Source organism: Rhinoderma darwinii, chromosome 5 (genome assembly GCF_050947455.1).
Source record: "Rhinoderma darwinii isolate aRhiDar2 chromosome 5, aRhiDar2.hap1, whole genome shotgun sequence".
NCBI lineage: Eukaryota > Metazoa > Chordata > Amphibia > Anura > Rhinodermatidae > Rhinoderma > Rhinoderma darwinii.
In genome coordinates this window covers 294863499-294877110 of record NC_134691.1, presented here as the reverse complement: position 1 = coordinate 294877110, position 13612 = coordinate 294863499, and the positions used below count along the sequence as shown (strand labels likewise).

Below are 13612 nucleotides of genomic sequence, written 5' to 3'. Positions count from 1 at the left end.
TGCTCGTGTGAATCCAGCCTAAGGGTATGTTCACACGCACTGTTTTCATACATAAATCTGAAAAAAGCGCCTCTAATACGCCTACAAACATCTGTCCATTGCTTTCAGACGGAATTATGATGTTCTGTTCTCACGAGCCTTTATTTTACACGTCACTGTCAAAATAGGGCGGGTAAAATGACGGCTCGTCAAAAGAAGTGCAGGACACTTCTTGGGACGTTTTTGGAGCCGTTTTTCATTGACTCCATTAAAAAACAGCTCCAATAACGTCCTGAAAAATACGCTGCGAAAAACGCGAGTTGTTCCAAAAACGTCTGAAAATCAGGAGCTGATTTCGCCAGACATTTTTGGTCCCTGCCTGTGAACATACCCTTAGGGCATGACCACACATGGCGGAATTCCTCCGCAACTGTCCGCATCAATGCCGCACCTAATCCGGGTTGCGGATTACGGCTGCGGATCTGCACAAAATGTGCAGAAAATTGATGCGGGCTAGCTGCTGCGGACTGCGGGAAAAGTGCTTCCCTTCTCCCTATCAGTGCAGGATAGAGAGAAGGGACAGCACTTTCCCTAGTGAAAGTAAAAGAATTTCATACTTACCGCCCGTTGTCTTTATGACGCGTCCCTCCTTCGGCATCCAGCCCGACCTCCCTGGATGACGCGCCAGTCCATGTGACCGCTGCAGCCTGTGCTTGGCCTGTGATTGGCTGCAGCCGTCACTTACACTGAAACGTCATCCTGGGAGGCCGGACTGGAGACAGAAACAGGGAGTTCTCGGTAAGTACGAACTTCATTTTTTTTTACAGATACATGTATATTGGGATCGGTAGTCACTGTCCCGGGTGCAGAAACAGTTACTGCCGATCGCTTAACTCTTTCAGCACCCTGGACAGTGACTATTTACTGACGTCTCCTAGCAACGCTCCCGTCATTACGGGAGCCACATTGACTTCCTCAGTCTGGCTGTAGACCTAGAAATACATAGGTCCAGCCAGAATGAAGAAATGTCAAGTGAAAAAAGCAAGACGCATCCGCAGCACACATGACATGTGCATGACAGCTGCGGACTTCATTGCGGAACTTTGAATCTCCATTGAAGTCAATGGAGAAATTCCGCCATGAGTCCGCCACTGCTCCGCAACAGACAGAGCATGCTGCGGACACCAAATTCCGCTCCGCAGCCTATGCTCCGCAGCGGAATTGTACGCATCGTGTAAACGAACACTGCTAAATTAAAGTGAAAGTCAATGGAGAAACGGCTCCGCTGCGGATTAACGCTGCGGAGTGTCCGCAGCGGAATTTAAGTGAAATTCCGCCATGTGTGAACCCGCCCTTATAGTTAATGTTGAGGCTGGGGTCACAGACCTATTTTTTGGGTGGCCTTGATCATTTCCATTTACAGATGGGTGCAGCCAATTCTGAGACCAATGACATTGTGATGATGTCATGTCTCCAAGTGCCAACATGGTATTCAGAAAGGCAGATCAAGCAGTTGGGTAGCCCTACCCTTATAGTAGGATCAACATTTTGAATGTCACTACATGCATTATCCACTAGGAGGCAGCACTTTGACTTTTTTTTTTAAAGTGACAATACAGGAGTAAACTAAAAGGTTGATATGAAACATAGATAGAAGAGTGATGTAGAATCATTGCAAATCATTGTTATTATATGACCTCTGCTCTAACAAATGTTATATGATATATATCTGAATTTAAACTTTAAAGCACCGTTAAAACAGTTCTATTGTTTGATTTAAAAAAATAATTAGTTACAAGTTCTGAAATATTGTTTGGATCACAATGCTTTTCACTTTTCTTGTCTTTATTTCCCTATTTATATATTTAGACGACTATTTTATACTTAAAGTACAAATATGAATAAAACAAAACAAATGTAAAATAAATTTGAGTTTATTGCCTTCATTACGTAATGATAATTGCAGCATTCTTATGTTCTTTATTTTAGGTTGAACGTTATTTTAATGTTAATGACAACAATGATGAGCAGTAGTAGTAAAATGTTAGTTTCTTTTATTTCGTAGTATTTTCTTTATTTTATATAAATACATTTTTATACAATGATGATGATGAGTAACAGCAGCAGCATCTTTATTATCATATCCAAGAATACAGTGTTTCCCTCATAGTTGTAGGAAGCAATCCAGAACGAGAAGCTCAGCAGTCGGAGGGGTTGTGGGGGGTGGGATATTTGAGAAAGATGGCAGGGCCACAGGATGTGTTCTTACTGAACACAAGAGGTCAGTGTGACCTTACAAATTAGGGACTCATATTAGGACTCAGAAGACCTCAATTTGAAGAGACATTTTCAGTCCTTGAGGAATGAGCCGAAATGACAAAGTAATGACCTAAAATGACAAAATTCAAGTCTGTGCGCACATATTACATAAAACATGTATTACTTTGTAGTCAGTCTGCCACAAAGTAACCCAAAATAGCAGTTTTATGCAGATCTCACCTTGGTCAAAGCCTAACTCCGCATAAAACCTGCAAATTTAGTTGTAACGACAGTTAAAGGGGCTTCCCACTAGCAAGTTTGGCTCGGCTGTTTCTGTAACTCCCATAGATGTGAATTGAAAGAGCCAAACCCATGCTCAGCTACCTCTCTATTCTATCTCTGCCCAGATGCCATGGCCAGTCACCCCCTGACTTGGATAGGAGTTATCGGATCTCTATTCTCTCATGATTTGGAGATCCCCTAAGTGGGACCCCACCTATCAGACATGATAGGTGGGGTCCTGTGTCACACTCACAGGGATCCAGTAATATATGTAACATGGGGATTTGTCTGGTGAGGTTCTGACATTGCAGAGCTGCTGGTCAGTGGTGAATTTCCTTCCGTTACTGGGAAATAATGACTAGACCGGGTAATGGAGCTAAATATGGACTGTGACCAGTGACCACCAGCGCTTCAGAGTGAGAACCCTAATAAACAACTCTCCATATCTGCATGGGCGTTACATGTAACCATTGGGCCCCATAGTACAATTTGGAACTGGACCCCACTCAACAATGACTACTTTTATTAGCAAGGGAGTTCAGCTCATGAAAGGCTTTTAAATACATGTTGTCCGCTCTGTTCTTTTCTGTCTTTTCCCCTTTTCTTTGCCACTAATCTGCCTTTCATTTTCCACTGCCCCCTCCCCACCCTACTGTTCAATCATCCATAGTGACCACTAGCACAACCTTATCTCTGAGTAGAGATGAGACCCCCACAACGACTGCTACTCTGGTAGTTATACGCCAATGCTCATGTCAGCTCCTTGGACCCCTGTTAGTGTGATGTGGGAAGTTAGATATTGGGGTATTCTGCAGTCATTTCTGAATCGTCAGAATATAAGCTGACGGAATTAATAATAGTACACTTTACCATTTTAAATACTTGCTTTCCTATTACTTGTGGTGTTTTTTTTACTTTCCATAAGCTATCTAGAATCTATAATGATAGTGATTTCATGAAAGCCAAGTCTTCTGTATAAAACATACTGTACTGTAGTTGGAAAGTTTCCAGTACATGCGTGAAAAAGATGTACTGTACATAGTCAGTGCTGAACTGTGTTTTCCAAATGCATGAAAGCCCAGATGTTATGTCCTGGGAGAGAATTTCCACTATGACTTCCTGTGTCCTTTACATCCACACATCATGATATGACATACTGTATATTATATCATTGTTTTTTCCACACTTCCCCATCAGTACATTTAAAGGAAGGGCCGCAAAATGAATGTTTGTTTAGAATTGACCAGTGTCCTATGTCTTTAAATTAGTAGATGGCAGAGGGACATTAACTTTATGTCTGCCCTGTACTATTATACTGTCTCTGCAAAGAGGAAACCGTTATGTGGGAAATTGTGTCCACCTAGTGGCCATTACTAGAGCAACACATAAGGTACAAATCTTTTATACACAATATTTGATCAAGTTCGTGTGTTCCAATTATTCGCGTAGTTTCACAAATGGTATATTATTTTATTTCTTAATGATTCTGATCTGGATTTACATCTTTGCATTCAGAATATATTTAGAACATGATTAATATATGGTGCAGTTCACATATATACTTTTCTCAGAACTGGATATAAAGCAGTGATTATGGGGAATATATTTGCCTGGACTTCCAGTCAGTAATCCCATTGAAGAACACAGTAAGGGCACGTTCAGACGTGGTGGAACTGCTGTTGAATTCCGCACCGGACAGTCCGCAGTGGAATTCTGCAGCAGCCGTTTTTTTCATTTCTTTCTATACATTGTTAGGAAAGTTAGTTCAGAAGTTGCAGAAAATAACTGTGTGGAAATCAGGCTGCAGTGCAGAATTTTCCCTCCGCAGCACGCGCATTACATTGCGGAGAAGAAGCGGAATTTCACTGCATATTTCAGCCTTTGCAATGCAAAAACTGAAATCTGTGGCAAGTCCGCTGTGATATCTGCAAAGTCTGAATTACCTGTCAAATATACAAATGTTGGTTCAGATTTGTTGCGTAATTGCCCCAAATCTGCACAAACATTTGTAGCGGAAAAATTCTGCCACGTCTGAACATGGCCTTAAGCTACATTCAGACGAACGTGTACGATTTGCGTGCGTAAAAAATGCAGCGTTTTTCCTACATTTCATGTCTCTGTGCGTGGCATGTGGCATGTGTTTTTCACGTTCATGCAACCACTTTTTTTTATTTTATTTATTTCTCTGCATTTCTATTTAACTGATGCGTGAAACACGGACAGCACATGGATGTCGTCTCTCTGCGTGAAAGCTCACGCATATCTGAATAGCCTGATTGAAATGAATGGGTCCATGTACTGTGAGTTATTTCAAAGCGCAGCACACAGAAGAATAGCACGCTCGTCTGAATGAGCCCTCAGTCTCTCGACCAACCTTAAATGGCTGATAACAGGGATCAATAGACTACATTGAACTGACCAGCACATGAAGATAAGATAGACTTTGCATCTAGCATTCCTTTAAATGAACAGCCATAAGACCTGTGCTCACCCTAACATTAAACAGGTCTCTACCTCTCCAGACCTGTGAACTGTGGACTATCAGCTGCTGAACAACTGACCCTCAAATGGCAGATCATTCTGAGACTTCTAATGTCTGGATTTAGTTTAACTATTTGGCATGTGTTGGACCAGTTGGTATTTTTTAGGAAACACAGCTAGACTGTCAAATATCAATAGAAAGACTGAAAACTGGTTAACATGTGTGTCTTTAGTGTAGTGGTTTCTTGTTAGGCTGCGTTCACATATATCAGTTATGTCTGGCCAGTTGTTTAATGTCTGAGCCAGACACAATTCATGCGCTCCAGTCTGGCGTCCACAGCGTATTCTGTCCGGCGCAGGGAGACATCCAGCATCACAACTGATGCCCCACACATAAAACCGTTCTCATAGGAAACTGTTTTGTCATCAGTTTCCCTCCAGTATTTTTGTACTACGACTGAGAATCATGACAGGAGGGCCGTACATATAGGACTAAGACCTTATTCATATGAGCGGATTTCAAGTCCGTGTTACGCGCGTGAAAAAAACGCATGTCACACAGACCTATGCAAGTCAATGGGGCCATTCAGACATTCAGTGTTTTTCACACAGTGAAACTCACTGCATGTCCTATACTTTTTTTGCGCATCACGTACCCATTGAAGTCAATGGGTGCGTGAAATTCACGGACAGCACACGGACGCACATCCGTGTGCTGTGCGTGATTCACGCAACAGTTGCTAAAGAAATGATGAGAAAAAGAAAACCACCTACTTCAATTTATTTTGCTGACGTAAAAAACGCATGACATAAAGAAGACATACGCGCCTAAAAACGCAGACAAGCACCATACACTGATGTCACACGGAACTGCAACGCAGGAAAAACGCTTCATTTTTTATGCACGCAAAACGGACACGTTCATGTGAATTGGGCCTAAGGCTTTGTTCACATCTGCACTATGATTTCAGTTATTCTATTTCATCAGTGGAAAAATGGAAGCCCCTAATCCGTCGCATAACTGAAAGCAACAGTGCCGATGGAACTTTAATGGGTTCTGTTGGGTTTTCATCATGGTTTCTGTCATTTTCCCGTACAAAATACTGCTATATGCTGCACTATTTTGTCCAGCAAAAATGATGGAATTTGCTATAGAGGCTCCTGGCGGAACCTACGATGCAGAGGTAAGGGCCTGTTCACATTAGCGTTGGCTTTCCATTCTGGGGTTCTGTCTGAGGTTTCTGTCGGCTGAACCCCGCAACGGAAAGTCAAACTGAAACCACAGCTTCTGTTTCCATCACCATTGATATCAATGGTGACAGAAACCTTGCTAATGGTTTCCGTTCGTCACCATTCCTGCAGGTTTTCGTTTTGATGACGGAATCCATAACGCAGTCGACTGCGCTATTGACTCCAGCGGAAAAACTGAAACCTGCCGAAATGGTGACGAACGGAAACCATTAGCAAGGTTTCCGTCACCATTGATATCAATGGTGATGGAAACGGAAGCTGTGGTTCACCCGATGGAAACCTCAGACAGAACCCCGGAACGGAAAGCCAATGCTGATGTGAACAGGCACTAAGGCTTTGTTCACACATCCATTAGGGCTCTATTCTGACATTCCGTCTGAGCTTTCCATCAGAACGGAGCCCTGACTGACACAAACGGAAACCATAGGTTTCTGTTTCCATCACTATTGATTTCAATGGTGACGGATCCGGTGCCAACGGTTTGCATTTGTCTCAGTTGTACAAGGGTTCTGTCATTTTGACTCATACTGACTCATTTTGACTCATACTGTAGTCGACTACGGTATTGAGTCCGTCAAAACGACGGAACCCTTGCACAACGGAGACAAATCGAAACCATTTCCACCGGATCCGTCACCATTGAAATCAATGGTGATGGAGACGGAAACCTATGGTTTCCGTTTGTGTCAGTCAGGGCTCTGTACCGACGAAGAGCTCCGTAAACGCAGATGTAAACGCAGCCTGAACAGGACCTAACAGGACTAATAGTCCTAAGAGGATGTTTACTAAGGTCCCCATGGTAAACATATGACTATTAGTACTTTACCTACAGGGATGCCTGAGGCTTATCATAGACTTTAAAGTTTTATTTAAAATGGATAAATGATCTAATATTGTTCAGATTACTTATCAAAATCATAACTAAAATGATCATTCATAACAATAGGAATAATTGTTAACATGCTTCTTTGTTGACTGAGACTCAACATTCACTATCTTCAATTCCTTCATACACATAATTACATGATTGATAACGAATGGACAATGAGCCAAAATTCTGAGGAATTTGATTACCAATCCTTCAGTGGCATAGATCTGCCACTTAAAGATGGCTGCTTATGGTTCGATATTTCGGAAAATCATTAGATCATTATGGCCACCTTATCTGCAGTGTGTAATGAGGGATGCTATAGGATTTCTCTTGCTCAGTATTAGCACCCCAAGCTGTTGCATGTGTGACTTTTATTTTCTCCTTGTCTTTTATCTGTGGCACACACTCTCCCCAGGTTGCTGTTTTTGTTACATTTCCACTAATCCCAGAGGCTGCTGTAGATCAGGGTCCTGCTGTGTGAGGGTCTCTCCTGCATCTTCTAAGAATCTTCTAAGGTTCTTAATGAAGCAGATGCTAAATGAATCTCATTAATGCACAAGATTAAATGTGTGTCCACACAAAGTTCTCACAAAAGTATTAATGGCTGAATCATTGTGGTGTATGTGTCATGGTTTATATTAAACTATCGTTGGGAGATTAGTCCTCTGGGTGACACTGAATGATGGGTGAAGGTTTCCTGTCTATAGTAGCCCATCCCCCTCCCAATAGAGTTCTCTTAATTAGCATCCTGATCTGCTTTATAATGTGTACATATCTCTAATACAAATAAAGTTCTATCTCTCTCCCACTGACACATAGTAGCAGATGCTAATTGTTCTTTCCTGGACTCATCCTAGAAGTCTAACGTACTAGTTGACAATGATAGTGCATTCTAATAGATATTATTCATAGATGATAGGGTTAAATAAGAATAGTGTATAAATACAATTATGCATATAACATATACTATAAGTAGAGATAAAAGAAGTAATAAATGTTAGCTAAAAATCGATCTTATACAGATAAATCTTTTATGTAGAAGAAGTTACAGATGGGAGTAACAAACAAATATTGAATGCATAGAATTCATCATGCTATATAAATATTATGTACAAATATAAAAAATATTATGAATATCACATTCTAAAGAGATGGTCAGAAAAAAAGCAGTGATAAAACTTGTGCATCAAGAGTGATTAGAATAAAGTTATTGTGGAATATATAGAAACAGTCATAATCTTATATTGCAGCTGGTGGTCTATATTATTCTATAAGGTGGGCAGCCTGTGTACTATATATTCCAGTGTATTTTCTGTGCTATAGGAAGCAAGAAATTGTGGAGCTTGTAGTTTCACAACCGCCCCTGAGATGGGCAAGATTTATGAAGCAAATAATGGGTATTAATAGACATATCATCATTTACTTACTTCCGATATTAGCAGCTGAAATGCATTACAGGCCTTCCTGTGCTTGTACTATGTGTATACATGGATGTAGCAGAGCGGAAATTGCTTTTTGTGCACTATGATCACTCACTGAGATAAGGGAATGTAGTAGGTTTACCTGCAGTAAAATCACAGGTAGCACATTTATATGACATAGTCGGTCCTATCTATCTATCTATCTATCTATCTATCTATCTATCTATCTATCTATCTATCTATCTATCTATCTATCTATCTATCTATCTATCTATCTATCTATCTATCTATCTATCTATCTATCTATCATCATCTATCACAGGAGGGCTAATATAAGGACCAGAATCTATTACATAGATGATATTATCAGGGAACAAGCACCGTGAGATCCACAAAGAGACTGTCAGAAACAATTACCACTACTTACTGCTCTGACTTTGATAAATTAGGATCTCATATTTCCGTTTAGGGTTTTCTTCCAGCCCCTTTTCCTCCTCTTCTTTTCATGTTGTTCCTCCTTTTTACACAAGTTTCACACATCTAAATCCTCTGTATTTTTTTTAAATCTTATGAAGATATTTCAGTCTATAAACATGTCCACCAATATACAACACCTTAAACCATTAGCAGCCTCAGGAAAGAAGTATATATATATATATATATATATATATATATATATATATATATATATATATATATATATATATGTATATATATATATATATATATATATATATATATATATATATATATATATATATATATATATATATATATAGTGCACATATTGAAGCTCTACACTTGTAGAAGATCTGAAATTGCCATTTCACTCCCTTTTTTAGACACCATTATAACCCGCTGCATACAGATAATTGAGTGGGTTTACCTGCAGTCCAGTAAGAAGATGCGATATTGGAATTTCATGTATTGTATCACATGACAAACTCTATTCTGCTGAATTCAAAATCTCAACTCAGCTACATTTCTACACAGATACATTTACAATAGATTATTGCTGCATTTTATCATTTTGAAGCTCCGGTCATTTTCCTTGTAAAATCAGACTGTCTGCAGAAAGGAATGTAAAAAATTGTGCAATCAGGTTTATTGCGAGATTAGTCTTCTTCAGCCATTATTAACACACTGCATGCCATAATATCTGTACCACCCGCCAAAAAAGGGTTAACAGTGCATTAATAAAATTTAAAAAAAACAACACAGAAAAACTATTTAAACAAAACTCCCCCAAAACGACTTCTTGCAAGCTGCAGAGTCTCTTGATGTCCAGATTAGGCTGTAGATCTAAAGGAAACACTCATTGCAGATCACAGAGCCACATACATTATGTGTCCCAGGTGGATTTAGAGAAGGGATTATTTAGTAGGATTTATTAAGAAAATATCCCTGGGACGGATGGCAAAAGAATTGTTTCTTTCTTCCCCTTTTTTCTTTCTTAGAGGAAACTTAATAAAAGTTTGAGAGTGAGGGCTGGTTCCTCCCTGTGACGTAGAGGGGAGAATGATCAGCCAATAGGAAGCCCTCCCTAAATCCTTCTGCCAGCAAGAAATATAAGAGCTCAGAAAGTTTGCATCAACTCAGAAACACGTTCGTGTCAGGGGACACAGCGATAGATCTGCTGCTGAGTTCTATTGTGGATGCAGATCTCCCCCTCCCACAACTTGGAGAAGACTTTATCGTTTATAGGTGCTGGTCTCCCTGGAGATTGCTAGGGACAGGCTCTTCTCTCCATAGTGCTGGTAGAAGATGATGCAGGAAGAGTCAAGCTCTCCAGTCTCCCCTGTGGACAGCTTGAGCAACAGTGAGGAAGAACTTGACAGGCAGCAGAACAAGAGGGAATGCAGGAAGAGGGGCACCAGTAGGAAGAACCCAGAGGACCCAGACAGCCCATTGAAGAGGAACAAGAAGGCCAGCAGCACAGGCAGCAGCCCCCAGTCTTTTGAGGAGCTACAGACCCAAAGAGTCATGGCCAACGTCAGAGAACGCCAAAGAACCCAATCCCTCAACGAAGCCTTTGCTGCCCTGCGCAAAATTATCCCCACCCTGCCCTCAGACAAACTCAGTAAAATACAAACCCTCAAACTGGCATCCAGATACATTGATTTCCTCTGCCAGGTTTTACAGAGCGATGAGTTGGACTCCAAAATGGCCAGCTGCAGTTATGTGGCCCATGAGAGGTTAAGCTATGCCTTTTCAGTTTGGAGGATGGAGGGAGCATGGTCTATGTCTGCATCTCACTAACAAACAAGCTCACTCCAGGCTACAGACACACACACTCAGGTAAGGATGGCTCTTATGTATACTATATCCCTGTACACACAGGTTTTCATGCAGCTCCTTAGTCCAGACTCCATGATCAGACTTTGGAGTCTCACAATACAGAGTTAGATCATAGGAAGGGGCCTAGATCAGGGATCTGAATGTAACACGGAGAATGGGAAATACTTCTTCAGTTCTGACCTAAGCCTAGGAAATGCACAACACAAACATTTGTGTCATTTCCATAGGACTGCCCCTAGCTATAGGCTTTATTTTATTATAAACCCTTTCATAGTGGAGGATTTGTAAGCCCATAGTTTTACTAAATAACATGAGTTATTGTTTGAGTGTCTGATAGATGGGAGATTGTGACTTGTGTAGACCGTTATTTGCTTCCTATCTCTTCTATTAGAATATATGATACATACCTCCAGTACACCTAGTTTATAAAAATAATATATATGTGTGTATATATATGTAGTTATTTATTTCTACAAATGTTTATACTTTTGACGGTTTACATAAGAGCACATCCTCTAACCATATGCTAATAGCTTAAATATTCTACTAACCATATACTAAAAGCTTATATATTCTATGATTTATATATTAATATTGCATATCTTACCGTAATTGTATATTTCACACTAATTTGACTAAAGTGCATATTCTCTACTGATCGTGTACTAACAATAGATAAATATTCTGCACTAACCATGTACTAACGATATGATAGAAGTAGTTTAGATATCATAATATAACCATGTATTATTTTCAAGTTGATATATAGTAACTGTTTATTCTGCTAAATGCATAGTTCTATATTACCTATATATTATTGATATATACATGTACGTTCATATCCTACACTGCCTATATAATAATTGCAAGTGCATATCGTGACTGCATATCATTTGGGTGTGCAAATACGAAATATATTATAATATAGTGCATATCCTATAGTAATTATTCGGCATATAAACCATATACTTAATATAAAAGTGTATTATACTCTAACCAACGATATGAACGATAAATGCACACAATATGCATACATTTATATCCTCTTTTTTTTTTTTAACAAAGTCAAGCCATATGCTGAATCGTTATATCTACCCCACCCTAAGCCTTTTTTTTAACCACAGAACAATGCTAAACTTCCCATTTAAACTTCATATTTTCCCTTTGCCCTTGCTAGAAGAACCCCAACTTTACCCCCCAGAAATGCAATAAGCCCTTTGTTTTCTTTTCCAGATGAGACTGTTTCTACATGACAGAGGAAATGCACAGTCTGGAGACTGAAGCTGGATCCCTATAAAAGCCAAATAAACAATCAGTGAGGATTTCCATGGATTGCAGGAGATGGTGGCAGCAGACTGAGGCAGGGCATGGGGAGCACTTATAGAGCAGAGGGCCAGGCCTGGACAGCCGTGACCACACAGCACACTGGTTGCAGGGTCACCACTAAAACTCTTACATTCTGATTCCAGTCTCAACAATCTGTAATCTCTACTTTTTTTTGACGAAGAATGTTGGAATTGTACTTTTTTTTTTTTTTTTCAATCTTCATTTCCATTCCTTCTTTTTCTTATTGCATGCATTCCCACCAGTCGTGCCTTTGAAGCCACTTAAAAAGGAACCTTCCCCATTCTTGAACACTACTAATGAAACTCAACGATGTTGTTGTTGTTGTTGCTGTTGTTTTTATAGGAGAAAGACTTATTTTGTTTTTTATTTGAAACTTTGGTTTTTCTATTCCAGCAGCTGCATCTCTTTATACTTCTCTGAGATACAAAGTAACATTTATTTATTTATTGATCCGTTTGTATAAAAAAAAATGCAGCTAGATCAGGAGTCTAATGCATTCATATTTTTATGTTTTTTTTTTGTAAATATCATTGTATATTATTTTTCTGCAATAAATAAATATGAAGGAAATTACAGTTTGGTCTGTATTGAAGATATGTATAATACTGGAAAATTTATATTGTTAGAATATTTGTAATAATATTTTTTAAATCTGATAGATATAATGGAATCTCGTCAGTAACTGTCCTGAAGATATAAGACTGATAATGTAAACTAAGTGAACCTAGCTCCTGACAGACAAAGTCTCTGTTTATTGAGACAGGTTTATTATTGTACTCTTCCTAGCTGGGACTGTGTGAGGATTGCTGATTTCCCTCATCAGGGCACTAAATAATGTCAATAGGTGGGAGAAGGTCATTGCAGCCACTACTTCTACAGGCCTGGGTCCTTCTCTTAACAAGACACTTTTCCCTTCTGCTAAGTTAGGACTGGGGTGTAGAATGTCACACTTTGTTGTACAATTCTACAGGGTAATTTGTGCTGCTCTTACCAAAACAAATATTAGAGGCACTGGGCACATAGCTATTATCATCTGCTTTACCATGGATCCAAGGTAAACAAAATTCCTTACATGCACTTACAATAGGCTTGGATGGACAGTCAGATATTCCATATATACATAAACACCACATAAATTGGTAGACATCTTCAATATTTAGATATACATATATATTTATGTTTATTAAATAGATAGATAATCGAATTATATATTCATATAGATGCACAAAATAATAATAAGATTGGTTATAAATAAATAATCACAAATAAGGCAATACAATTAATATGAATGTAAAATAAAAAAAATGTTGCTAATAATTAGATACACATAATAAATACATGGGATATGTAATATAAATACGTTATTAAACCATCAAATATAAACACAAAATGTAGTTTTATGTTGTAGTGTATGCAATTTTAC

General features: G+C 39.1%; 1 protein-coding gene across 2 annotated transcripts; it reads left to right on the top strand.

Moving 5' to 3' along the window:
* The first annotated feature begins 10150 nt into the window (after nt 1-10150).
* On the top strand, nt 10151-12681 carry TWIST1 (twist family bHLH transcription factor 1). 2 transcript variants are annotated; one of them, XM_075828667.1, is made up of 2 exons: nt 10151-10739; nt 12076-12681. In XM_075828667.1, exons 1-2 carry the CDS (start codon nt 10309-10311, stop codon nt 12077-12079), a joined length of 435 nt encoding a protein of 144 aa, XP_075684782.1. In that variant the 5' UTR covers nt 10151-10308; the 3' UTR covers nt 12080-12681. The 2 variants fall into 2 exon arrangements, with proteins under 2 accessions (XP_075684782.1, XP_075684781.1); XM_075828666.1 differs by having other exon boundaries at nt 10151-10842.
* The last annotated feature ends 931 nt before the right edge of the window (nt 12682-13612 follow it).

Coding starts and splice junctions, on each gene's coding strand:
- TWIST1 (XM_075828666.1), top strand. CDS start 10,309: ATGATGCAGGAAGAGTCAAGCTCTCCAGTCTCCCCTGTGGACAGCTTG.